The sequence below is a fragment of the Hyla sarda genome, chromosome 9 (assembly GCF_029499605.1).
Source record: "Hyla sarda isolate aHylSar1 chromosome 9, aHylSar1.hap1, whole genome shotgun sequence".
Taxonomy (NCBI): Eukaryota; Metazoa; Chordata; class Amphibia; order Anura; family Hylidae; genus Hyla; species Hyla sarda.
The window spans coordinates 55,661,619-55,686,950 of record NC_079197.1 but is presented as its reverse complement, the minus strand read 5'-3'; the positions used below and the strand labels follow the sequence as shown (position 1 = coordinate 55,686,950).

Genomic DNA, 25,332 nt, shown 5'->3' with positions numbered 1-25,332 from the left:
ACATCTGGAGGTCCGCAGGTTGAAGACCACTGATGAAGGGATTGACAGGCTGAAAAACTGCTTATACTCTAGTATATACGGTAGGTGTATAGGTTGAACATAACGGGTTGATTGGTGGAACTTTGTCATCTTATAGGTGGTTGTTTCAATGTCAAGCTTGGGTGTAGTCTACTATATGGCAGACCATATGCAGGTGCATAAACATCTGTGTCTGCTAAACTGCTAATTTCAAAGTCATTTAATACAGTCAGTTTTTTATTTATTTATTAAAAACACACGCAACAACATCACACTTACCTGAAGATGCACAATGACCTGCTGCAAGTTGCGAATAACCTCTACGTTTTCCTTTAGCTCCTGATCTTCCAACATTTCAACTATCTTCTGTAGGTCAACCTTACAACTGTGAGCGGGATAAAATGGATTAAAAAACAAAAACAAAAAACAAAAACATTCCATATCATATCAGATAAGGCACAGAACATAAAACTCACGCTGCATGTTGCTTAAGTTCCTCCATTTTTGCATTCAGTTTCTCGTTCTCCTGCTCGGTCTACAAGTGCATCAAAGGGAAAAAAGAAATCAAGGGGGTTTGCTGAATTCTCTTTAACCATCCCATTAACAGAACACAGTTTGCAACATGTGGATTTTGAAATGTGCCAGATTCATTATGCCCCCTCAGGGAGGTTTCTGTCCTCCCTGAACTCGCAGGACCGACTGACCCATGGAACCCTTCTCCACTTCGGCCTTCTAAGTTCTCAAAGTGTAGGTGACCGATCTAAATTTTTAGGGCCGATACCGATGCTCAGACCTTTCAGGCCGATAGCCGATAACTTATACCGATATTCCGGTATAAGTTATCGCCTATTTCCCCCCCACCCGTGCAGAAGCCGCTGCAGATCAATGATTTAAAGTGGGCGCTTTAAATCAATGAACTGCAACGGCTTTTGTGGGGACAGAGACCGCCGCCGCTTCTCTCCCCCTGCCTGTCCTGGGGTCATCCCTAGTCCAACCACCACCGCCTCCCCGGTTTTATAATTACCTGTTCCCAGGGCCCGCACTACTTCTGGCTCCGGCGACGTCCTGAGCTGTCACTGTGCGCACTGACTGATGTCGCGTTGACGTCACTCGTCATTGCGCTGCGCACAGCAATAGCACAGGACACCGCAGGAGCCAGAAGTAGTGTGGACCCCGGGAACAGGTAATTATAAAACCGGGATGGGGGAGGCAATGGGGAAGCGGCCTCTGGCCAGGGAGGCGAGGGGGGACATTATCGGCGAGGTAATACCGATAATGTCCAAAATCGATAATATCGACCAAACCGATAATCGGTCGATCCCTAATTATATATATATTTATTTTAATTTGTGGAGTCTGCCCTGGAGGACATGTGCGAGTGTGCGTCGTTGGCATAACTCACACTCATTCTTGCTTATATCCCAATAAATATCAACCTCATACTCACACCCCCATATGTAGGAATGTACACAGACTCCAGGGTGCAATGATCTGCAGTGCAGAGTCTGCACTGCACTCTAGTGTCTGTACATTCCTATATGAGGGGTATGGGCGCAGAGCATTGCACTCCTCATATAGGAATGTAGAGACATTAGGGTGCAATGCTCTGCAGTCTCATAGAAATGTGGACGGACACTAGGTTGCAATGCTTTGTCACCCCCCATCTCATAGGAGGAGCGGGTAGGTGTGGAATAAACACCATCTCAGCTACTGGAACCTTTTGTATGATGAAACCAAGCACGATTCATGCAAGATTTCATCTGTGAATGTGGAGATTTCTGCAGCATGTACATCAATACATACAAGTCACAGTCAGATGTGAAAGTCAGACATTTCCAAAACAAATTTGCCATGAGAGGGTATAGAAAACAGTAGGTAAACTCAACAGCTGAAGCACGTTGAAGCAACAAATTTGTCTTTGCTTCGTGTATTGACATCAAGAAGACAGCCCGCGCTTCATTCATTTCTAAAAACACCCGAATACAGCACTCTTTTATAGAGACAGGGTCCCGTTGCGGACCCCTGCGATCAGATACTTATCCCCTATCCTGTGGATAGGGGTTAAGTTCATTGAGGCTGGCGTTCCTTCAAAGGGGTACGCCTTAAACATCGTATCCCCTATCCAAAGGATAGGAGATAAGATTTAGATCGCGGGGGTCCCACTGCTGGGGACACACCTCCTCCCATAGAAGTGAATGGAGGGGGCGTGGCAGCCGCATCACCAGTCATCAGGCATGGAGTGGAGTGAAGTTCGCTCCATGGGCCGAATGATTGGGTGCCGTGCCGGAGATCGCGGGGGTCCCCAGCAGCAGGACCCCTGTGATCTAACTTCTTAGCCCCTATCCTTTAGATAGGGGCCAAGTAGAATTTTTTTTTTTTTAAACTTACTGTAAACTGTCTCTCGGAGGATCCATCTGGGGACAGAGGAACCGTGGGTATATCTTGCTGCCACTAGGCATTAACAAAAAGAGAAGTTGGTCCCTCCCAGCTGGATATAACCCACCCACTGACTGAGCTAAATCAATTTAGTCCCAAAGTAGTAGGAGGAAACTGACAAAAAGCAAAAAAGCCCACAGACAGGAGATAGACTGTCAGGTCAACAAACTAAACCAACGGGTGGGTGCTGTGTCGTTTCTCTCTCCCCCCCAATGGATCCTCCGAGAAAAAGATTTTACAGCAAGTATAAAAAAAATGTAACTTTTCTCGTTCCGCTCCAATGGAGAACACAGGAACTGTGGGACCTACCAAAGTAGGGGGGGGGGGTGTTAAAGAAGAACCCAGCACGAGAATCAGGCGGATGGCAAGGCCACCGCCGCCTGCAACACTTTACGATCCAAATTCTGCGTTAGCAGACGCGCAAATGTGCCCTTGGTAAACGTGTGCACGGGCGCAATACACACCTGCAGGGCCTCTAATTCAGACACCAGCCAGATGGAGGTCACAACAATGAGAAAAGACACCTTCCAAGAAAGGAAGGAGAGAGTTCTCCCAAAGGGGTCCAAATGGGGCACCTTGAAAAGCGCTGAGAACCAAATTCAGGTCCCAGGGTGGAGTCAGACATGTAAGGAGGAGGAGCCTCGTGTGCCACACCCTGAAGGAAAGGTGCAAACATGAGGATCAGAAACCAGGGGGCACCGAAAAAGAATGGAAAGCGCTGACACCTGCCCTTTGAGAAAAAAATAAAAAAATAAATAAAAGGGAGACAGGGAGCGGGCCTTGCACCACTGAAAATAGGCCTGCCAGGTCCTGTGATAAATCCTCATATATCTAAAGAAAACAATAAGCAGAGCTCCTTATAGGACAGTTTGTTTTGAACAAGGATGGATGTAAGTGGGTGCAGGATTCACAAACATTTCAGTGGTCCTCTCACCTGGTACGGTTGTGTAACTGACAACTACACAAGCGCATAAGGTTAGTGGTGCACCTCCCGGTATCGGATCCTGCAATAAGCAAGCCGATTCAGAGCAGGATGTAGATCTGGAAAGAATTTCCCAGTTCCACAGCGCGATCCACAGATTCAATCAAATGATGATGTAAGATTTATATAAATATTTATTAAACCAGGGTGCAACGCGTTTCGGGGCTTAGGATCCCCTTCATCAGGCAAATAGGCATCATAACATGTACAACAAACTGGTGCCTTTAAATAAGACCTTTTTGACGCCAAACAAATAAAGTTCTGCCCAGTGGGCGTGGCCTCAGTGGGCGGAAGTGCCCAAAGCAACATAGATCTAATAGATCGATTAAAATAACAAAATATGAAATTAGTATGCATTAAAACATTACACATATAAAATACATAAACTTAATATAGAAAAAAGAAGGCGCACATCGCCAAAACCAAGAGACACTGGAATATCTTGAAGCAAGATCCCATATTGAGTGAACACATTCCAGAGAGACCAGCAATCACTTAGACGTGCAGGTACTTTAAAGAACGTCCTGGCACCTAGCCGTCTAAGAAGCGGTGACCCACCTCCTGTTATTATTGCAAGTACCCCAGAGACATACAAGTGTAGAAGTAGGTTGTGCAAATGCTGTAGTAACATCATTGAAGGTTCTACTAATTTTATTAGCAATGTGACTAAGGAATCTTTCACCCTCAAAAGTAGAGTGGATTGCTCTTCATCCTACGTCATATACCTACTTGAATGTTCCTGTCACTTGAAATATGTAGGTAGAACTATGCAGCAGTTACGTTGTCGGATGAACAAGCATCGTTTTAACGTCCAGCGCGGATTCCTTAACCAGAGTGTCTCCAAACATGCTACTATGTGTCACAATAAAGACTTTTTCTGCTTTTTCTTTAAGAGTCATTGAACAGATTCCTATCAACACACATGATAGATGTGATAGATTACAAAAAAGGGAATCCTATTGGATCTACAAACTTAATAGTCTGCACCCACTAGGTCTGAACGAAGCCATTGATATTATCCGGTAAACAGAGCATACCTGCACGTTCAATGACTGCAATATTCTACCATTTCGTGTTCTAACACGGCACATCCCTATATTCATCTAGAGTGCACATTACAGGCGCTATAATTAAAAACACACGGTTTTAGGTTATATTTTCTGGGGTTATAATATACTATGTATTTTAGTATATATTATATGTATTGTTATTTGCACTATTCATGGTGGCTCTTGAGGTCTACATATGATGTTATTGCTCTGTTATTTATTTTATATCACTAATATTCTGTATGTTTTAATCATGTGTAGTATCTTTACTAGTAATTGGTGCTGTCGTGCATTTATGTCATGGCATAATTTTGCTGTCCATTTTCATTTGAGCCATATTATTGTCACCCAACTATTATCTTTTATTTTTTATTAATATTATAATTATATAAGTTTAACTAGAGTATGCCATCACTCTTGCTGTTTATCCTGCCCGGCCTTTTGTGTGACATTCACCATCTAGCTCGGTATTATATGGGGCTGGCGCATGCGCGTGACTCCTATGTGCATATTGTATTGGTCCGGTCTGCCGGGTAGCTGACAAATGCATACCTCGCCGACACGTGTGTTTGTTTACCTTGGCATCCGGGGCACATGCACACGTTGTCTACACAGTGCATTTCCTCCTTGTCCTAGTGCGTGTTGGCGCTGTATCCTTCACACAGTGCGGGCGGGCGCCTGCGCTTTCTGCACCTCCGGCCGTCATTATCTTCGGGAGTTGGCGCATGCGCCGTAGGTTTGGAGACGTGTGCCTTCTTGAGGCTGACAGTTTTTTTCTATATTAAGTTTATGTATTTTATATGTGTAATGTTTTAATGCATACTAATTTCATATGTTATTTTAATCGATCAATTATATCTATGTTGCTTTGGGCACTTCCGCCCACTGAGGCCAAGCCCACTGGGCGGAACTTTGTTTGGCGCCAAAAAGGTCTTATTTAAAGGCACCAGTTTGTTGTACATGTTATGATGCCTATTTGCCTGATGAAGGGGATCCTAAGCCCCGAAACGCGTTGCACCCTGGCTTAATATTTAAATTCATCTAACATCATCATTTGATTGAATCTGTGGATCGCGCCGTGGAACCGGGTATTTCTTTCCATATCTACATCCTGTGATAAATCCTGGGAGAGGACGTTTACACGCCCGAAGCCTGGTGCGAATGACCCGGAGAGAGAAAACGCAAGCCCTCAGCACTGCAGTTTCAATTGAAACGCCGTCAAATACAGCGGCAGTGAATTTGGGGGGGGGGGGGGGGGGGTGTCAGAGGACCTTGAAAGAGGTCGGGCCGATCCAGGAGCCACATGGGAACGTCCGACACGAGACACCACGGGCCAATCTGTCTTGATCTTCCTCACTACTCTGGGCAGGAGGGGAAGCGGAGGGAGGAAGAGGTAAGGGAGGGCGAACTGTGACCAGAGAACGACAAATGCGTTCACAGCCAGAGGAACGCAGGATTTTGCCACGAAGGTGGGACGCAAAGTGGTCCACGTCCAGGGTCCCCCAACTTTCGCAAATTGCTGCAAACACCTCCGGGTGGACACATAACTCCCCGGGGTTGGGCGAGGAGCAACTCAAAGCCTGCTTCCCAATTGTCCACTCACGGAATGTGGATCGCCGATATGGAGGGAACTTTGTGTTCCGCTCAGACAAGAACCCTTGCCATTGCAGCGAGGCTGCGAGTGCCCCCGTGGCAACTGATATAAGCCACAGCCGTGGAGTTTGTCCATTTGGAACCAGATTACCTCAGAGTAACAACTCCCAGTGGAGCAGGCAAAGAAAGATGGCCCGAAGCTTGTGGATGTTGATGGGAAGACAGGATTCCTGGGGTGATCAAAGGCCCTGAACCATCCGGTCCTGAAACCCCCCCCCCCTCCCCCCCAGCTGACGAGGCTTGCATCAGTTGTTAAGCCTGCCAACGCAACGGGAGAAATGAGCGTCCCTCTCGGAGGAGTGGAGAGCGGAGCCACCAAAATAGGAGCGACTGGAGAGCCGTGGGGGGCAGACTGATCTGACGTGGAGGGACAGAGGAGACTTGTCCCACAAAAACAGGATAGCCCACTGAAGAGGGTGGCACCGGAACGGAGCAAAAGGAACAGCTTCCATGGCTGCCACCATCCTGCCCAACTCTTCAATACTCGAACAGATGGTCACCGGTTCTGGGAAGCGCAATAGGCAGATTCCAGACAGGAGCACTCCGCTTGTCCGGTGGAAGCAGAACAAGAGCCTTATAGTGTCTAAGCAAAGCCGCAGGAAGACCAGAGACTGGGAGGGAGAGCGGTTGGATTTCTTACGGTTGATCGCCAACCCGAAACTGGTCAGGGTCTGAAGAGTGACGTGTAGACTCTCCTGATTAAGTGCAAAAGGACAGAGCTTTGATCAACAGGTTCTCCAGATAAAGGAGCACAGACACCCGAGAGCAGAAGATGGCGACCACCACTGCCAGGACTTTGGTAAAGACCCTGGGGGCCGTGGATAGCCCAAAAGGGAGATCCACAAACTGAAAGTGACCTGCCGGAAAGGAAACCTGCAGAAACAGTTTGTGTGCCGGAAAAATAAATTTGCATCCGAAGACAGGAATTTGCTCTGGTCCATGGACGCAACAGAACGAGAGATCCCATTCGGAAGTGCTGCAGGCACAATTGCCGATTGAGCAGCTTCAGATCGAGAATCGGAATGACCGTTTCCCTTTTTTGGGAACGACGAACAGATTTGAAAAGAAGCCCAAAAAAAACGTTCCTGGGGAAGAACTGGCACAGTGACCCCCTGCGCAAGGAGGGTGTGGAGTGCAGATTGAAAAGCCACAGCCAGAGCTGGAGAGCGGGGAGGCCGGGACCTGAAAAAGTGATCCCGGGGAAAAGAATCAGATTCGGTAGCAGTCTGAAACGACGTCCTGAACCTAGGAATCCTGGACCTGCGCCAACCAAATGTCCCGAAAGAGGGACAGGCGACCACCCAGCCGAGAGGAAGGCTCGGGTGAGGGCGCCCCTTCAGGCGGATGTAGGCTTGTGAATACCTGGCTTGGCAGAGAAATGTCCAGAACGGCAGTCCTGCTTCCAGGAGGGGTGTGGTTTGAAGTTTGGAGCCTTCAGAGACTGCGAAGACGCTGTTTTTTTCTAGCAGCCTAAGGCAAAGGACCAAAACGAAGAGGACTTGGGCGAGAATCAGTGCAACGCAACTTATTCTGAGGGAGCAGAGAGCTCTTACCGCCTGTAGCCTCGGAGATGATTTCATCCAGACGTTTGCCAAAAAAGGGCATCTCTGAGATTTTTTGGAGGCATTCCAGGCCTTCTGCCACAAAGCGGCGGATAGCCACCAAGTTGCCAGAACCAAAGACTGCACAGCATTCGGACTCCAAAGACGCTGAGAGAATAGATAATCACCAACATTGGAGATCTGGAGGGCTAGGTCAGCCAGATCCTCTGGAGGAGCCCTGAATTAAACACCTTGGCAAATTTGAGAGGCCCAAGCTGACAAGGCTTTGGATACCCAAGTTGCCAGAAGCAAGGACAAGCCGGATGCTTCAAATGCAAATTTTGATAAAATTTTCAATTTGCTTGTCTACAGGGTCCTTGAAGGAAGCTGCATCAGCCAGAAGAGTGGTGAATTTGGATAAGCGAGAGACACTGTAGGGTCCACTGTAGGCAGGGCCGGTCCATTTGGAGACCATGTCCTGGGCAAATTGAAACAACCCTCAGGCATTTAGACCCTTTGAAGCTTTTTTCAGGGGGCTACCAGGCAGTCACCAGCAGGTCATCAAACGCTGCATGATTATTGAAGACCTTGGGAAAGCGGCGGTTATTCCGGAGCCGAGTCCCAAGTTCCAGGGTCCTGTAGATGAAAGGTGTCCTTGACAGCCGACACCAAACTGAGTCCGAGTCTGCGTCCACCAGTTCCCCAGTAGACCAGGAACGGGCAGTGGAGGCTCTAGATCTAGTTGATGTAGATCTGGAATGATGGGCTGGGGATGGGGAGTGGTAGCAACAACGCTGTCTGGTAGATGGGGATAGGGAGAGAGCAGCGGGGAGACGTCCCATCGGGTGAGGAGTCAAAGTAAATTACCCTAGGGCACTTTAAGAGCGGTGGAGGCCAGAGGAGGCTGAACGAGCCTTCCAGGAGTGAGGGCGCAAGGAGGAGTGCTTCAAGGCAGTAGCAACCGCCCTGGAAACTTGCACCAGATCAGAGAGTCTGGGAGAGTTAGGACACCCAAACTGTGGGAGGATCAATGACCACACGCTCCAGAGAGCCATCCTGGGCAGAAGGCACAGGAGGGCTGGGACGTGAAGCAGAGCAGGCAGAACAAGTGGACTCAGTCGAACCACTTAGCATTTTAGATTTACAGCCAGTGCAAGAGTAGTACGTGACTAAAGCGGCGACCGCTTGTCTGGGGTGAGAGGAGGGGGCGGGGGTTCGGATCTTTGGTCAGACATGGAAAATAACGCATAGGTCAGCCAACCCAGAGAGAGACAAAAATAAAAAAATAAAAGGAACAAGCTCACCCAGGTTCTTGTGTCCTGTAGCAGCTGGAACAGCAGTGAAGGTGGGGTCCCTTGCAGAGGCGGAGGTCCATTGAGAGAAGAAAGACCCTTGTCCAGAAGCTGTGGAACAGCAGCGTGCAGGGACAGCCGCAGCAGCTTGCAGGGACAGCAGAGTGCAGAAACAGCAGCTTGAGATCCCCATAGAGAGCAGCTGGAGGAACAGCATGTGCAATGAGCCCAGGACTGAAGAGGAAGGGAACACGTGACCTCACACAGTGAGGGAGCCACCCCTCACCAAGGAAGTGCATAGCATCCCATAGGTAGAAGGGCCAAGAGGGAGGAGACCTGTGACCTTTACAGGCCGAGACTGACCTCTCGTACGCGTACTGGCAGGGGATTTGAAGTAGCCCAGTAGAGAGGGGTGGAGCGCCGAGCTGTGCAAAAATAGTGGAGGAGCAGGGCCGAAGCTGTGGGCTAAATTTACAGGCACCTGCCGGCTGCAGCCCTCGCTCCAAGGCACCACACGCTGCCGGAATAGAGCGGCCAGCTGCGGGAGCAATGAGATTGTGGCGGCAGGAGCCAGAACAGGGCCATGCGCATACAGAACGCCACAGCCTTAACAGAGAGCCAGCCCATGTGACAGTCATAAAGACTGTCGCACCACTGAGGAAAGGAGGGCCGCATGTTCAGGCAGTGGGAGGTTTTGTCTGCACAAGATGCCGGCAATGAAGAACTAATGAGGTACTAGAGGGGGAACTGGACCTCCGATCAGGCTCCCTCCCCCAAGGAGAAAAAGTAATTGATAAGGATCCCTAGCAGCCCAAAAGGGAGAGAGATAAAGGCCAAAAGGGATGGAGGGGGGGGGGGGGGGGGGGGGGGGGGGAGAGAAGGTTAGGGATTCTTAACTAGAAGGAAGATATTCCCTATAGTCACCCCTGAAGTCTACAACCAGCCTGGTGCCACACTGCATCATGCCAGACTGCAACAGCGGGGCGAGCATCTCTAGGGCTGGCGAGAAGGGGTTAACTGTGCATACTTTATGGACCATTCCCATTGCTTGCAAGTGGGGGGGGTATCAGGCAGCGCCATGCTCCTGTCACCCCAACCTAGATAAAGTAACAAGGAGAGAAAAAAAATAAAATAAAAACTAGCAAAACTAGGAACCAATAAAAAGAAGACCAGGTCTTGTGAGCTCCAGACCTGTGTCTGCCTCCTAATGACACCAAGTTAAAACTGATCAGCTCAGTCAGTGGGCAGAGTATATCCTGCCAGGAGGGGCCGACTTTTTTGTTAATGCCTAGTGACAGCCTCCTAGTGGCAGTAAGATATACCCACAGTGTCGCCCAATAGAGCCGAACAAGAAAAGAGGTTTGCGGTGGAGAACCCCTTTAAGTCTGTGGATTTTATTACATTTGGTTTTTACTTGCCCCTAAGAATCAGCCTATAGTGCAGACTGACATTCTAAGACAGTGCTGTTTATTTCCTCTACAATACATTTGTGCGAATATACCCATATGAGGTTTTTCTTGCAGTGGACAAAATTGGACTATAATTTTAAACACTGCTACATCTTTACCATTTTAGTACAACAACTCCTACTGCAGTTTGTTTCAGTATATTTTATTTTGAGGTACCAGCCTTTTAATTCTTCCAATGTGCGGTGGCTAGCCATAAACCACACAGTGAAATCTACACCTGCTCAGAGCTGATGTCAATTTCAGCATTGATTTACCAGGCTGCCGTGGATTCACACAGTTTACTCGAATGTAAAAAAGGTTGCAAATTTCTATCCAACTGGCTTGTAAAAATTCCCCCCCAAAAGTACATAGTGGACATTGGATTATACACAGCAGCACAGATAGTCATTTAGCATTCATCTCACCAAAATAATTCTCTCTAGAATCTGTGCAGTTTGTTCTGCAGCCTCACTCAGCTCTCGGCTCAGTTTGCCATTTTCTTGCTCTAAGGTTTTGGCCTTCATCATAAGAGACTGTAAATTTTCAGATGGTTCCATGCTAAAAGTAAGAGAAATGAACTACAATAAATTGTTATGCCAATACTAAAGCTCCTTTCACCCAGTCACCACTATACGAAAACAGTATCACAATTTGAAATGTTTCATATTATATACACAGTTTAGCGCTGGCAGTCTGCCGCTTTTCCTTTTCTGTTCACATTTGGATTTCATCTATATAAAATCGGTCTTATCAAACTAACCTGTTATTAATGGTACATACTCTTGTTGGGCAACTGTTACTAGTGGGGTACCACAGGGTCAGTTCTGGGTCATGTTCTTTTCAAAATATTTACTAATGCCCTTGTAGAGGGCTTTTATAATAAAGTGTTAATCTTTGCAGATTATACCAAGCTCAGCAAAGGTTAACACAATAGAGGACCATGCACCATTCCATTTATTCTCTCAGGGGTGTGGGGAAAATAAAAATACAAAACAAAAAAACACTACTAGTCCCTCATGACCATCCACTTGCCCGGGCCAATTTTCGTTTTTGCACTCTCGTTTTCCCCTCCTCGCCCTATAATAGCCATAAAACTTATTTTTCCATCTCCAGAAACATATAAGGGCTTTTTTTGCAGGAGCGATTGTACTTTGTAAACACACCTTTTTATTTTTTTTCATATCTTATGCTCCAATACCAAAAAAGTATTGGTGAGGTGAAATGGTCTGGTCCCAAGGGACAGCGTGAAACAATTTGTTAAATCTCCATAGATCCCTATTCTAGCTTTTGGTTCCATATAGAGCATCTGTACCATTTGCAAAAAATTGGGGCCTATCCAAATCTTGACACTGCCCTCCACAGGAACCCCCAACTCTACCCTGTCAAATGCTTTTGTGGCAACTAAAGACAGGACAGAGCAGGGGCCCCCTTCCCCAATTTGTATCAAGACGAAGGTTCTGTAAATATTTTTTATAGAATTCCATCCTGTGGCAAAGCCAGTTTGATCATTGTGAATTACCTCATTCATACCTCCCTTGAGTCGAAATGCGAGTACTTTACCATAGTTCTTTACATCAGTGTTTAACAGTGATATTGGGCAGTACAATTCTCTATTCTATTTACTCTTTTTGGGTATAAGAATAATAACTGCCTCTCATGAACAAGTCATTTATACTGTAAAGTGCAAAAAAAAAAAAATAATTCAGTCCAAGTCAATTCTAAAAAAGTGTGGCTGATACCAATTTACCTCATAGAGGAATGCTTCCTTCCTAACTTCAACATGACAAGCAGAATAAATCCCTGTATCAATGTTCTATTCCCATGGCTCGTGATATCTTTTCTGAAACAAAATAACCCCAAGCTTTATAGCGTGTCTTGGAGCTATAATCCACCGCTACCAGGGATGTGGAATTCCTATCGCCCAACGCCCGGGACAAGCAGTTTCGGGCGACGGGCAGGTGAATTTTTCCGGCCCTTAGCCTGGCTTTGGGCAAGCAGGGCCGGACCTGACAAGCGCTGTGGCGCTCTGCAGTCTGTATGGAGTGGGCTCCCGACTCGTGCCCGCCCCCGACTGTGGAAACTCACATCCTCTGAAGGCAGAGCAGGGGGAGATGAGAAGCTGTGTACGTTCCATCTCCCCCTGCTCTGCCTTCTTTCTGCCATGCAGACCTGCGGGGGGGAAGATGAGGGGGCATGGCTTCTTGCTCCCAGTGCAGACCTGTGTCCTCTGCCTTTGCTCCCCCCAGCTCTAGCTTCAGAAACGTTCGGAGAGCTGAGGGGAGAAGCGGACGCTCGTCTGCACGGGGCGCAAGTTTCACACCGCCGCTAATAAACAGCATGCGGCACTCAGCAGTCTGTATGGAGCGGGTTCCGGACTCCTGCCCACTCCATACACTGCAGCCCCCGGCTATTAACCCTTTAGATCGCCGCTGTCAAAGTTGACAGCGGCGTCTAAAAGGGACATGTGAATGCTCCCTGGTGGGGTGGATGGATCGTCCCCACCCCCCCCACCGCAGGGGGGCGATCTACTATACAGGTAGCCGGAGGGCTTACCTCTGCTTCCTGCTGTCCCACGGCTCTGTCATTGATAGATCCTGGCTGGACCAGGCTCTATCAATGGATCGCAGAGCTCACAGATTAATGGAGTTCAATAGAACTCTATTCATCTGTATGAGGAATCTAATGATCTAAGTCTAAAAAAAAAGTGTATTAAAAAAAAAGTTTTAGTAAAAGTAAAAAATTAAAAAAAACAAAAAAAAACACACGTTACCCTTTTCGTGTTAAAAGTTCAAATGAGCCCCTTTTGCTATATAAAAACATGCAAACATAAAAAACAAACATTTGGTATCGCTTCGTGTGTAATTGTACGATCTATTAAAACATAACATTATGTCCACATATCCCGTACGGTAAATGTAAAAAAATAACACAGAATTGCAATTTTTATAATATTCCCAGAAAAAAAAAAGTGAAAAAGCGATTAAAAAAAGTCAGATCAATACCAAAATGGTACCGATACAAAAAAAAAAAAAAAAAAAAAATGATTATGGCGCAAAAAATTAGCCCTCATACAGCCTGGTGTGCACAAAAAAAAAAAAAAAAAATAATAAAAATTGTTACAGGGGTCATAATAAAATTCAAAAAAAGATCAGACTTTTTTTTACAAATTAGTAAAACATGACAAATTATATAAAATCTGGTATTGCTGTAATCAGGCGACCTAAAGTATGAAAACCACATGTTATCCCAACCAAAAGGTAAATGGCATAGAAAAGAAAACCACCAATTTTATCTTTTACTATTTCATAACAAATAAAATATATATATTATAAATTTATATAAATATATATTTTTTATTCAATTTATTTTTTATTTTTTTTGGGGGGGGGGGGGGGTTCGGAGGATATGTTATGGAACAATTAAAAAGTATCATTATAGTAGGTAGTTATGGCTATTATAGGGAGAGGATGAAAAAATGAGAGCGTAAAAGCGAAAATTGGCCCGGACAAGTGGATCGTTATGAGGCAAAAGTAGATTTTTCTCCATTTTAGTCCCGTGGACAAGAAGTTTTTTTTTTAAATAACAATTTCCACACCCCTGGCTACCATTATTTACCTTGGTTGCCCTCCTCTACACAGTCCCCAATTCAGCCATGTCCTCCTTATACACTAGTTCCTACAACTAGATAAAATACTCAATTTGTGGTCTAACTAATTTATACAGAGACAAAACTATGATCTTGCCATGATTCTATATGTCTTTCAATACATCCCATGACTTTGTTAGCCTTGGCAGCCGCTGCCTGGCACTGGTAACTAAAGTGGAGTTTACTGTCCACCAGCAAGTTCTTTTCAGTAGTAGTTTTACCTACGTTTTTTTTAATTAAAAGCATATAAATTGTACATTTTGCTTTTACGGCACAAGTGCATAACCTTATATTTATCCACATTAAACTTCAATTTGCTATGTCTGTTTAAGTCTCCAGCTTCCCCAGACCCCTCTGTAATATTAGGTTATCATCTGTGGTGATCACCCTATAAAGTTGTGTGATCTTCAAACATAGAAATTCTGTAATCTTCTATAAAAAGGTCAAATATTGAAAAGCAGTTGACCCAGTACTGACCCCCGTGGTACCCACTTGTAACTGTTACCCACTCTATTTCCTATTACTGAGCCAGTTGCTAACCTATTTCTATATATCCTCCCCTAGTGCCAGCATCATTTTATGTACTAACTTTTTGTACGGCATTTGATACTGTGCCACACAAGTCCAGATACACATCATCCACAGCTTCACATGCAATCTCTAACTGACCTCCTCATAGAAGCTGACCAGATTAGTCTGACAGGACCGATCCTGCATAAACTTATGCTGAGGTTAAACTTTATAGCTATAGCTTCCAGGATCCTTTTTGAATGTTTGTACCACATTTGTTAAGTGCCAGTCCTGTGGAACAAGTTGTCATTTTAGAATCTTCAAATATAAGGAACAAGGGTCTATCTAGCACAGTACTTAAGTCCTGAAAAACCCTGGGATAAATGCCATCTTGGCCCAGTGATTTGCAGGTTTTAAATGTTAATAAAGAGGCAATGCCCTTCTAGTTGGGTTAAACAGGTGAGATTAGCTGGAGAATTTACATTATGCCTACTCCTATCATTTGACATTGGATTTTCCTGTGTAAATACAGTAGAGAAGAAGGTATTTAATTGACTGTCCTTTTCCTCCTCCCATATTACATCCACATTATTTCTTAAGGGACCAACATTTTCAGTTTTAAAACTCAACTGTCATGATGTTTGGGCCATAGAACCTAACCAGTCTTCGAAATTTGTTTAGAATATTTATCCAGCATTACTTTTTTATTGCAGGTTTTAACAGCTGAAAAGACGATTGTGTTTGCAGCCACGAACAGTGGGATAGGCATGGCCAGGAGTTTGCTATGCTCAGCTCCTTCCCCTCTGTGCTGGGTTCACTGTGTGATTGACACAAGTAGTCAGCACATGCACCCTCCGTCGGTATTACGTTCCTGCGAGAGAGTTCACTGAGAAAGTCCTCGTTTCCGATGTTTGCCTTACTGCGGATGCTCTGTGCAAGGAGGATATTAAGAAGAGTCTGAACGCTTTGCTCTTATGATTTATTGCATCCCTGACTATTTTGTGTTTGCCTTCCCCTCCCCCACCCCTCCCCCAACACCCCTTTTGTAATTTTGTATTTGTGGGGTTAAATTGTAAAAGTGATGGAATTATGGTTTTAAAAAGGAGTAGGGTGGAAAAAAAAAAATACAGGCTCACATGAAGGGGTAAGAAGTGAAAGGTAAAATCTGATTTGTTGCAATGGGCAACTGCTGCACTGTTTCTGTACTCTAGTTAAGATACCACCCACCTCCCTTGCAGCCTTAAAAGGAGTAGACCTGTATTGTAAAACTTATCTCCTACTGAGGGAGCGTCAGCTGCCGCTTCGTGCGGTGGCTGACATGCGCTGTCTGGCCAGAGAGCTGGCGCCCCGTATGAGAGAGACCACGGGGGGGGTCCCAGTGGTCGTAACAAGGGCACCGGGCATGTGCTGACAGCAGCAACAAGAGCGAGTTTTCTGCTGCGCACAGGTAGCCGTGTCTCCGCTTATATCTGCGGATTTCCTCCTGGCTGTGCATCTGCGACAAGTAGGCACTGACTACAGTGGGAAATCGGCTTCTTTGAGAGGACACACAGCTACCCAGCCGCAGGTTGCTCTTATGACTGCTTATAGCACATACGTAGTGTGAAATACACTGCTGCTTTCACACAACGGAAATTCTGCATGAATTATCCATTTTGAATTGCCTAAATTCATTGCCCATTAACTTTAATGGGATTCCACAATGTCATTCACACGGCAGAATCTCTGCTGCTGAATGATTGATGCAAAAAATCCAGATTTCCAGTCTGGAAAAATATAAGTCTGATCTTATATATTTTTTCGGACTATGGTGTGGAATCACATTGAAGCCAATGATGGTTGATTTCTGCGGAATGTGTGCGGATTCCGAATGACTGCTCAAATAAAGTCATTTTACTGAGCTGCAGAATTCCATGGAACTCATGAGGAAACCAACAATTCCACAAATGTTAAACTGCAGAATTCTGCAAAAAATCAACGTGGAAGCAGAATTCATGCAGATAGGCCGCATTCACTCAGCGCTAAATCCGCCTAAGGATGTTCACACACACACACACACACACACACACACACACACACTGGATCCACTACGTAAAGTTGTAAAAGCAATTGCTGATCCGCAACTTCAAATACTAAGGGGATCTGGTGTGTACTCTAAGTCAATAGGTCATGTACCCTTCACTTTAGCTAAGCAGAGGCAACAGGACAAGTAACTTTGAGCCACTCTTTAAACCCCTTAGTGCTCATAAATTTGGTACTAAAAAACCATAGTGGACTGCTGGGTTTTCCTGGGTGTTTGTATGGTGTGTGTGATTGTGGTGTGTGTTGTCTGTTAGACTGTTTTACTCCAGGGGCCTCATGTTTGGCCCAATCCCTGGCTGCCATTTGCCTTGTATACTCATGGCACTCTTGTGGTGCTCTCTGGAGTGTTCTTTTGTTGTGTTGCAAAATTATAAATACTTTCAAAAATACTCAAAAAGACCTCTGAAATCATTGATTGTTCAATCTTACTATACGAGGTATTGTACGAGAAACCAATACAACCCAACCTGTAATCGGCTCAAACATGAAAAAAAAAGAGGGGTAAAGAAATCAATCAATATACACCTATAAGCGCACTACATGCACACACATATATAACCCCCAAGTTAAGATGGAGACTAAAATAAAGTTCATGTGAAAATATATAATTTGTATTAAATCAATTAATCATGCAAACATATGTAACGTACAAACACGGACAAGATAAAATATGGATATCCTTAAAAAAAAAAACTGGTATAAAAAAGGTTTTTTGGTCGTAGCTCCTGCCCGAGAAGCGTACCTACCCTACTACTGCTGAATACCAACCCCTAACTAACCAAGCAGTCTGAGGTGTGCCATAACTGCTGCGTATAGAATATGCCTGGAGGAAAAGAGGGCAAAACCCTATAATTGCATCAAAGTACAATTATTACAGAGTGTTACAAACCAAAGTCTCAAAAGCATTAGCCATCTCTTTCCAATATGTAATTATTTACATCCCTACAAGGCTATTGTAACTACGGCCATGCATCTGCATGAAATTCCCCTAACCTTAGGAAACCATGACAACTGAAGGACAGCGCGGCCTCTAACGTTGAGCTGTCCTGATGTCCCAATGGGGAATTACCTGAGCGTCAGCTTACCAACTAACTAAACCAGCTGCTAGAGCTGACGGCTGCTAGAGGGCACGCAACTTCCCTCTTCGTACACTCTTCAGGGTAGATTTGATGGCATGGAATGGAATGCAAACAATGACGCCCTGTCAGAGGAAAACCATGTGATGTTATGCTGGATAGCTGACATATTTTGATAGTATAATGCTGGATGCAAAGAAGAGTGGCAAAACCTGATGAATGCAAGTGGGAACAAAATGGCAAGTAAGACATCCACTAGGTATCGATGAAAAATATCACTTAATTATTCTAGGCTACGTGTTGGAAGATCTCTGAACTGTGGGCGTGAAAATTCTCGATTGAGAACAACCCTATGCCCGTATATACAACTCCAAGTGCTAACGATGTGTATACACAAAAGACTACGTAATCACCAACCTAAACCTGTGTCAGGTAACCACTGTAACCAACCTGTGGACGTGAGCAGCAATGCAACCCCTTATGCAGCAACATGACGATGAGACTCACCCAAGTGACTACTATCATCGTCAATCTAAGCCAAGACAAACAAAACCAACCACACAGAACCAAGCTGTGTCCCCAATGCTAAGTAAACGTATGCAGGGATGTGGAAATCCTATAGCCCGACGCCCGGGACAAGTAGTTTTGGGCGCCGGGCAGGTGAATTGTTTATAGATTTAGCCCTGTATCGGGCTAGCAGGGACAGACAGACTTCCCCCTTATTTTTCTTTAATGCCGGTGTGAGGCGCAGGAGCCAATGGAAGTCTACACCTCACACCGACAATCAGAGTGTATGGAGGGGGCGGCGGCCTCCAGCTGACTGCAGAGCCCCCTTATCTCCCCTCCCGGAGAATGGACGGAGCTCAGAAGACACAGCAGGGTGAGAGAAAGGACGTAGACAGCTCCGTGCACAGCTCCATTCCCCGCACACAGCTCTATCCCTCCCCCTCCCCCTGCTCTTTCTTCACAGGACCTAATCCACCACGGGGCGGTTGCATGTTTGCACGAGGACAACACAGAAGGGGGGGGGGGGGGGGGAAAGAGGACGGAAATCTCACCTCACACCGGCCGAGACTAAAGCTCTGATGTCCTCTCATGGCCGGATCAGGTGAGGAGGCCGAGAATACAGGCGGCAGGAAGGGTGGTTGTATATGTAGGGTGTGAGTGTATGTGTGATGTGTGTATGTAATGTATGATGGGGGGGCAGCGGCAGGTGTATGTATGATGTGTGCATATGTATGGTGTATAGCAGTGTTTCCCAACCAGGGTGCCTCCAGCTGTTGCAAAACTACAACTCCCAGCATGCCCTGGGCATGCTGGGAGTTGTAGTTTTGCAACAGCTGGAGGCACTCTGGTTGGGAAACACTGGTGGATATGTATGGTGTGAGTGTATGTGTGTATGTTGTCTATGTGTGATGTGTATGTAATGTATGATGTGTGTATAATGTCTAAGTGTGATGTGTGTATGTGATGTATGATGTGGGGTGGGCAGCGGCAGGTGTATGTATGATGTGTGCATATGTATGGTGTGAGTGTATGTATTGTATGATGTGTATATGATGTCTATGTGTGATGTGTGTGTAATGTATGATGTGTGTATAATGTCTATGTGTGATGTGTATGTAATATATAATGTGTGTATGATGTCTGTGTGATGTGTATGTAATGTATGATGTGTGTATAATGTCTATGTGTGATGTGTGTATGTGATGTATGATGTGGGGTGGGCAGCGGCAGGTGTATGTATGATGTGTGCATATGTATGGTGTATATGTATGGTGTGAGTGTATGTGTGTATGTAATGTATGATGTGGGGGGGGCAGTGGCGGGGGTGTGTGTATGTATGATATGGGGGCAGTGGTTGGTGCATGTATGATATGTGTATGCATGAATGTTTTGTATAGGAGCGGACTGTCACGTCGGGCATTAGGGCAGTTGTGCCATCTAATTTTATTTATTTTTAGTGGCACCCGCACTAAATTTCCCCCCCCAGAATCTCCCCCCCCTTCATACTCACCCGACGACCAAGAGCCCCACGGATGCACGCAAACACGCCCAAACCAAAACTACAACTCCCAGCATGTTGGACCATAACCTAAACTGTAGAACTATAAAGTGTAACATGCTGGGCGTTGTAGTTTTGGTTCGGGTCAGCTGCAGAGCCATAGGCTACATCAGGGCATGCTGGGTGTTGTAGTTACTAACTGCAATTCTCAGTATTCCTTGACACATCCTATGGCTCTGCAGCTGACACAAACCAAAACTACAACTCCCAGCATGTCCCACAATAACCTTAACTGTCCTACTATACAGTGCAACACGCTGCAACACCCACAGAACCATAGGCTGTATCAGGGCATGCTGGGAGTTGTAGTTATCTAGTAACTAAATGCAACTTCCAGCATTTTCTGACACAAAATGCACCATATAAACTGGAGAAGCAGAACACCCCCCAGTAACACAAGTCCCTATTGAGACTGAAAAATAGTGATTAAAATATTTTAAAAAGTGCGTATATATGTGAATAAGCCCCTTTCCTAATAAAAGTTTCCAATTTTCTTTAAATAAAAATAATGTACAAAAATAAACATAAGTGGTATCGCTGCATGTGGAAATGTCCAGACTATTAAAATATGATGTTAATTAAACCGTACGGTGAACGGTGTAAATGTAAAAGAATAGTCCAGAATTGCTAATTTTTGGTCACTTCATATGAGAAATTTTTTATAAGGTGATCAAAAAGTTACATGTAGACTTTTCAGGGCTTGTCTCGGGTGGAAGAGGAGCTACAGCTCTCCCGCCGCTAATACCCCGGCATGCTGCGATCACCTATTAAACCATTAGATCACCGCTGTCAGCAGTGTCTAAAGGGATTTTATATCCATCAACCAGGACAAGTAGATTTTCTTGAGGAACAAGTAGATTGTGTTCCGCTTTAGTCCCTTGGACAAGTAGTTTTTTTTTTAAATTTCTACACCCCTGGTATGGACACGTGATGATGATACCACCGACCTGAAGCAGTGTCAGGTCGCAACTGAACTGACCTATAGACGTGAGAGGCCGAAACATGAACGACTCAACTAATCTGTAACTAACAGTATGACCGGAACTTTTGACTAGTTCCCGCAAACCCAAAATGAAAAATAGTCCATCCCCGGTTGCCTTTACTATCTCCTACAGCACTGATTTCTCCGCTATCTGCAAAATTATGCACACATACATGCCCATGATTCTAACTGATCCGCTGTATGCGTGCATAAAAGATGTATTGTTTCCCCCAGTCTTTTCTCTAGCTTCAGACCCACTCCACCTACCTGGTTGTCCTACCCCGGTTCATACAGGTGCGGACACAGACGATGTGTCTGTTGCTCTGTCATGCACGTCACCAGATCTTTCACATCATTTGTCACTAATGCTACTAATACAATCAAACAGTATATAAATTGTAACACCACATACGTGGTGTATCTGGTGTTGTGCACGACCTGCCGAGTTCAGTACATCGGATGTACAACTAATCCTCTTAAAGTTCGACTTAGGAAACATTTATCAGACATCCCCCACTTTAATTCCAGAAACATCTCAGCAGTGTAGAAGCATTGTGCTGAATTACACCATGGCAGCTACTCCTCTTTACAATGTGTCGCAATTGAACGTGTCAATTTACCTAAAAGAGGAGGCGATCTAAAACAAAAACTACTCAATCGAGAAGTTTTTTGGATTCTTAAATTATGTACTCGAGTCCCTCTAGGCATGAATAAACGCCAAGATGTTATCCTACATTATTAAACAAATTTATCTTAGTATGTTTACTTCATATTCAACCCTTTTTTTCATATAATTATGAGTAGTGACATTTATTTTTATATGTTCACTCTATATTTTATTATCTTTATATAATTTATTATGAGCAGTAAAACATATATACAAGCATTATTCTACACGTGATACATCTTCCGTTTATTCCTGTAACATCCTCGGTACTTGAACATGTTGGCAATTTTGTCTGTTCTCTTATTTTTTCATTGCTACTTATACTTTGTAACTTTAAGTTTTTCTTTCCTATGTCTCTCCTTATTTGGATCATATGTTATACATATTTTGTGCTTTAGTTATCTATGCATTTATTTTCATTTGCTTATACCATATTATATCTATGTGTAAGGGGTTAATCGATGCTGGTCACATGACCTGTGATCGACCGGAATTGTTCCCCACCTACCGTATTTTTCGTCCTATAGGACGCACCGGCGTATAAGACGCACCCAATTTATAGGTGCAAAATCTAAAAAAAATAAAGATTTTGAACATAATAGTGGTCTTCAACCTGCTGACCTCCAGATGTTGCAAAACTACAACTCCCAGCATGCCCGGACAGCCGTTAGCTGTCCGGGCATGCTGGGAGTTGTAGTTTTGCAACATCTGGAGGTCTGCAGATTGAAGACCACTGCATAGGAGGTAATACTCCGCCGCTCCGGACCAGTCACCGCTGCCCTGGATGTCGCTCCATCGCTGTCGCCGTGTCCCCGTCGCTCCGGAACGTCTCTGCTGCCGGCCGGGTATCTTCGCTCTCAGTCGCCGCCATCACGTTGTTACGCACGCCGACGCACGTACGCGATGACGAGGAAGGAGAGCGCAGGCCATACAGGGGATCCCTGAATGGAGAAGACACCGAGGAGGCAGGTAAGGTCCCTCCCTGTAAGCACTGTTCGGGACCGCCGCTGTGAAATTGCGACGGTCCCGAACAGCCCGACTGAACAGCCGGGTTAGTGTCACTTTCGCTTCAGACGTGGCGGTCAGCTTTGATCACCGCGTCTGAAGGGTTAATACAGGGCATCACTGCGATCGGTGATGTCCTGTATTAGCCACAGGGACCGCTGCGATAGGTGTGTATTCGCCGTATAAGACGCACCGACTTTTTCCCCCCAGTTTTGGGGAAGAAAAAGTGCGTCTTATACGGCGAAAAATACGGTATATAAACCCGCATGTACTATGCAAAAATTGTATGACTAAGAGCGCATACAGCGCTTGAAACGCGTTACTTGTATCCTCCTTGTCTTATGGATTCAAATAATTTTATCTGCATTGAGCTGGATCAATCTCTCTTTGTTCTTCTAACAGTATGACAGTCGTCCTGAACCAAAACCGGTCGTAACCATGACATACCTATAGACGTGGCAATTAACAATGGAAAGCATTTCCTACCAGTGGCGAGTGCGAGTGGCGGAGCCATGATGTCACGCTGCTCCGGCCCCTGTATCGCCCGTCATTCCGCACAGAGCGAACTCGTTCTGTGCAGTAATGATGGTGGGGTGCTGCAGCGGCGATCCCCGGGTCCCCAGCTGCGGGACCGCGGCGATTTAACATCTTATCCCCTATGCTTTGGATAGGGGATAAGATGCCAGATGCGGAGTACCCCTTTAAGAACCAATACAAATAAACCTGTACGCCCCTGAAAGACCAGGCCTGTTTTTTCACATCAGGGATGTCTGTCTTTAGAGAATAACTCTGGTAACGTTTTGCCAATCACGATAATTCTGAAGTTTTTTTGTCACAAGTTGTCCTTCATGTATATAGTAAAAGTAAGCAGATATCATTTGTATTTTTTTTTTTTACAATGCAATAAATCATGAAATTTAAAAAATTACGATTTTTTGCTATTTTAACACTAATAGGTTGCATATATTTATACTTCCTGACCAAATAGTTTATGAAACTTATACTTTCAGATGTCTACTTTATTTTGACAGCATTTTTTTTTTATTAACATTTTAAATTAATTAGAAGCCTAACAATTTAACTTGAAATTTAGAAAATTTTAAAAGTACATCTTTTTTTGTGTGCTATGCAAGGTTTGCAGAAATCTGAAGGTGGTAGAACATAGGAACACCCCCCACCCCCCACCCCCCAAAATGACCCCATTCTAAAAACTAGGGGGTACAGTGAGTATTTTAACACCATAGTTTTTTGGCAGGAATTACAATGTCAGTGTTAAAAACTCGAAATTTGCAATTTTTCACAAATGCATCATTTGTGGGGCATATCACTTCTGATATTGCAAGAAATGCACCCTATATTTTATTAAGCTGCTCGGCCGTGTTTGGAAATACCCCCTCTTAGGCCATATTTGGTTCCTTGGCCGCGTGGTAGGACCCCAAAAGAGAGGAGCCCCCTTTGGCTTTCAGGGCATCATTATATGAATAGTCCCCATTCCTACTGCATTTTTGCAGTATAGGTGTCCGATGTCATGTCAAAAAAGGGATCCAATGTATACTGTACTGTCTCATTCAGAAATGACTGGAGCTGCTACAGTATACGTCAGCATCACTCTTGGACATGATGCTGATTGATACCTCTAACACTGCGGAAACGCAGTATGAATGGGACAGTGTAGGGTCACAGAGCGCAGCCGCAGCATATTTCACACCGCAGATGCCCCCCAGCAGTCACAAGGGTGAGATCACTGCTGTGGCTGGGTAGCTCAGTGTGTCCGCTCATGACTTCCGGCGGGAAATCCGAACCTATTAGTGGATACGCAAAGCTACCCAGCCGCAGCAGGGAGCTCATTATTGTGACTGTTAGCGGGCATTCGCAGCACGTAATATGCTGCGGATGTGCGCCGTGTGATCCTACACATACATTTTTATTTTTCATTATATTTATTTCATAAATGTATTTTTATTTAATTTTTTTCACTTTTTTTATACTTGTTACACTTTATATTTTTTTCACTTTTTTTTTAATGCTTTGGAATACTTAGTATTCCAAAGCATTGCAGATATATGCTGCCTGCTAGTTTTACACTAGCAGGCAGCATATCAGGCATGTCCTCACAGGCAATAACTGGGGCAGACCTGGGGGTCCTAATAAAGACCCCCGGCTGCCCAGGTAAGCAGCAGCACCCCGCAATAGTTGCGGGATGCTACAGGAGAGAGACAGAGGGAGCCCCCTCCCTCTGTCAAAACTCCTTACAGCTCGCGGTCGCTTCCGACCGCGGCTGTAAGGGTTAAACTGCCGGAACCAATGTTTTCTTCTGTCCCGGCAGTAACGCAGGTCCCCGCCCGCCGGGGATTACATACAGCACCCTGCAATCACGGTGCGGGGGTGCTGCAGGGGGAGCTCCCTCCCTCTGTCACAACACTTACAGCCAGCAGTCACTTACGACAGCGGCAGTAAGGGTTAAACTTCCGGGACCGAAGTTTACTTCGTTCCCGGCAGTGCTGCAGAGTCCCCGTCGCAATCTCATGGGTACACTGGGCAGCACCCACGAGAAGCATGGACGTGTATAGACGTGCAGGAACGGCCGCCAACCTGGACATCTATACTTGTCCGTGGTCGTTATCGGGTTAATACATTTTCAAAGGTATTGAACAAGTAAAATCTCCTAGGCGGGGGGAGATTGGGCTTCAGACGGGAGTTTTTTTTTGGATCTTCAGTCAGGACACCAGATACCCAGGAGGTTTAAACAACAAAAATGACCGTTTCTCCTTTGAGACAGATCTTCACGAGAACCTGCTCATCTACATTGTTCCGTGCCTCCCTATCTACTTTCCCGATGTGCTGCTACTGGACTTTACACGTGGGGAGCTGATTCTTTAA

The 25,332-nt window shown here is 45.3% G+C and overlaps 1 protein-coding gene across 3 annotated transcripts in view; it reads right to left on the bottom strand.

Moving 5' to 3' along the window:
• Positions 1-25,332, bottom strand: part of KIF4A (kinesin family member 4A) — a 93,963-nt gene that overhangs the window by 40,575 nt on the left and 28,056 nt on the right. For all 3 annotated transcript variants that reach the window (XM_056539600.1, XM_056539598.1, XM_056539599.1), the window contains exons 11-13: positions 10,845-10,977; positions 495-553; positions 298-403 (exon numbers count right to left, since the gene is read on the bottom strand). In XM_056539600.1, coding sequence (XP_056395575.1) covers positions 298-403; positions 495-553; positions 10,845-10,977 — 298 coding nt within the window. The remainder of the gene's footprint in view (positions 1-297; positions 404-494; positions 554-10,844; positions 10,978-25,332) is intronic.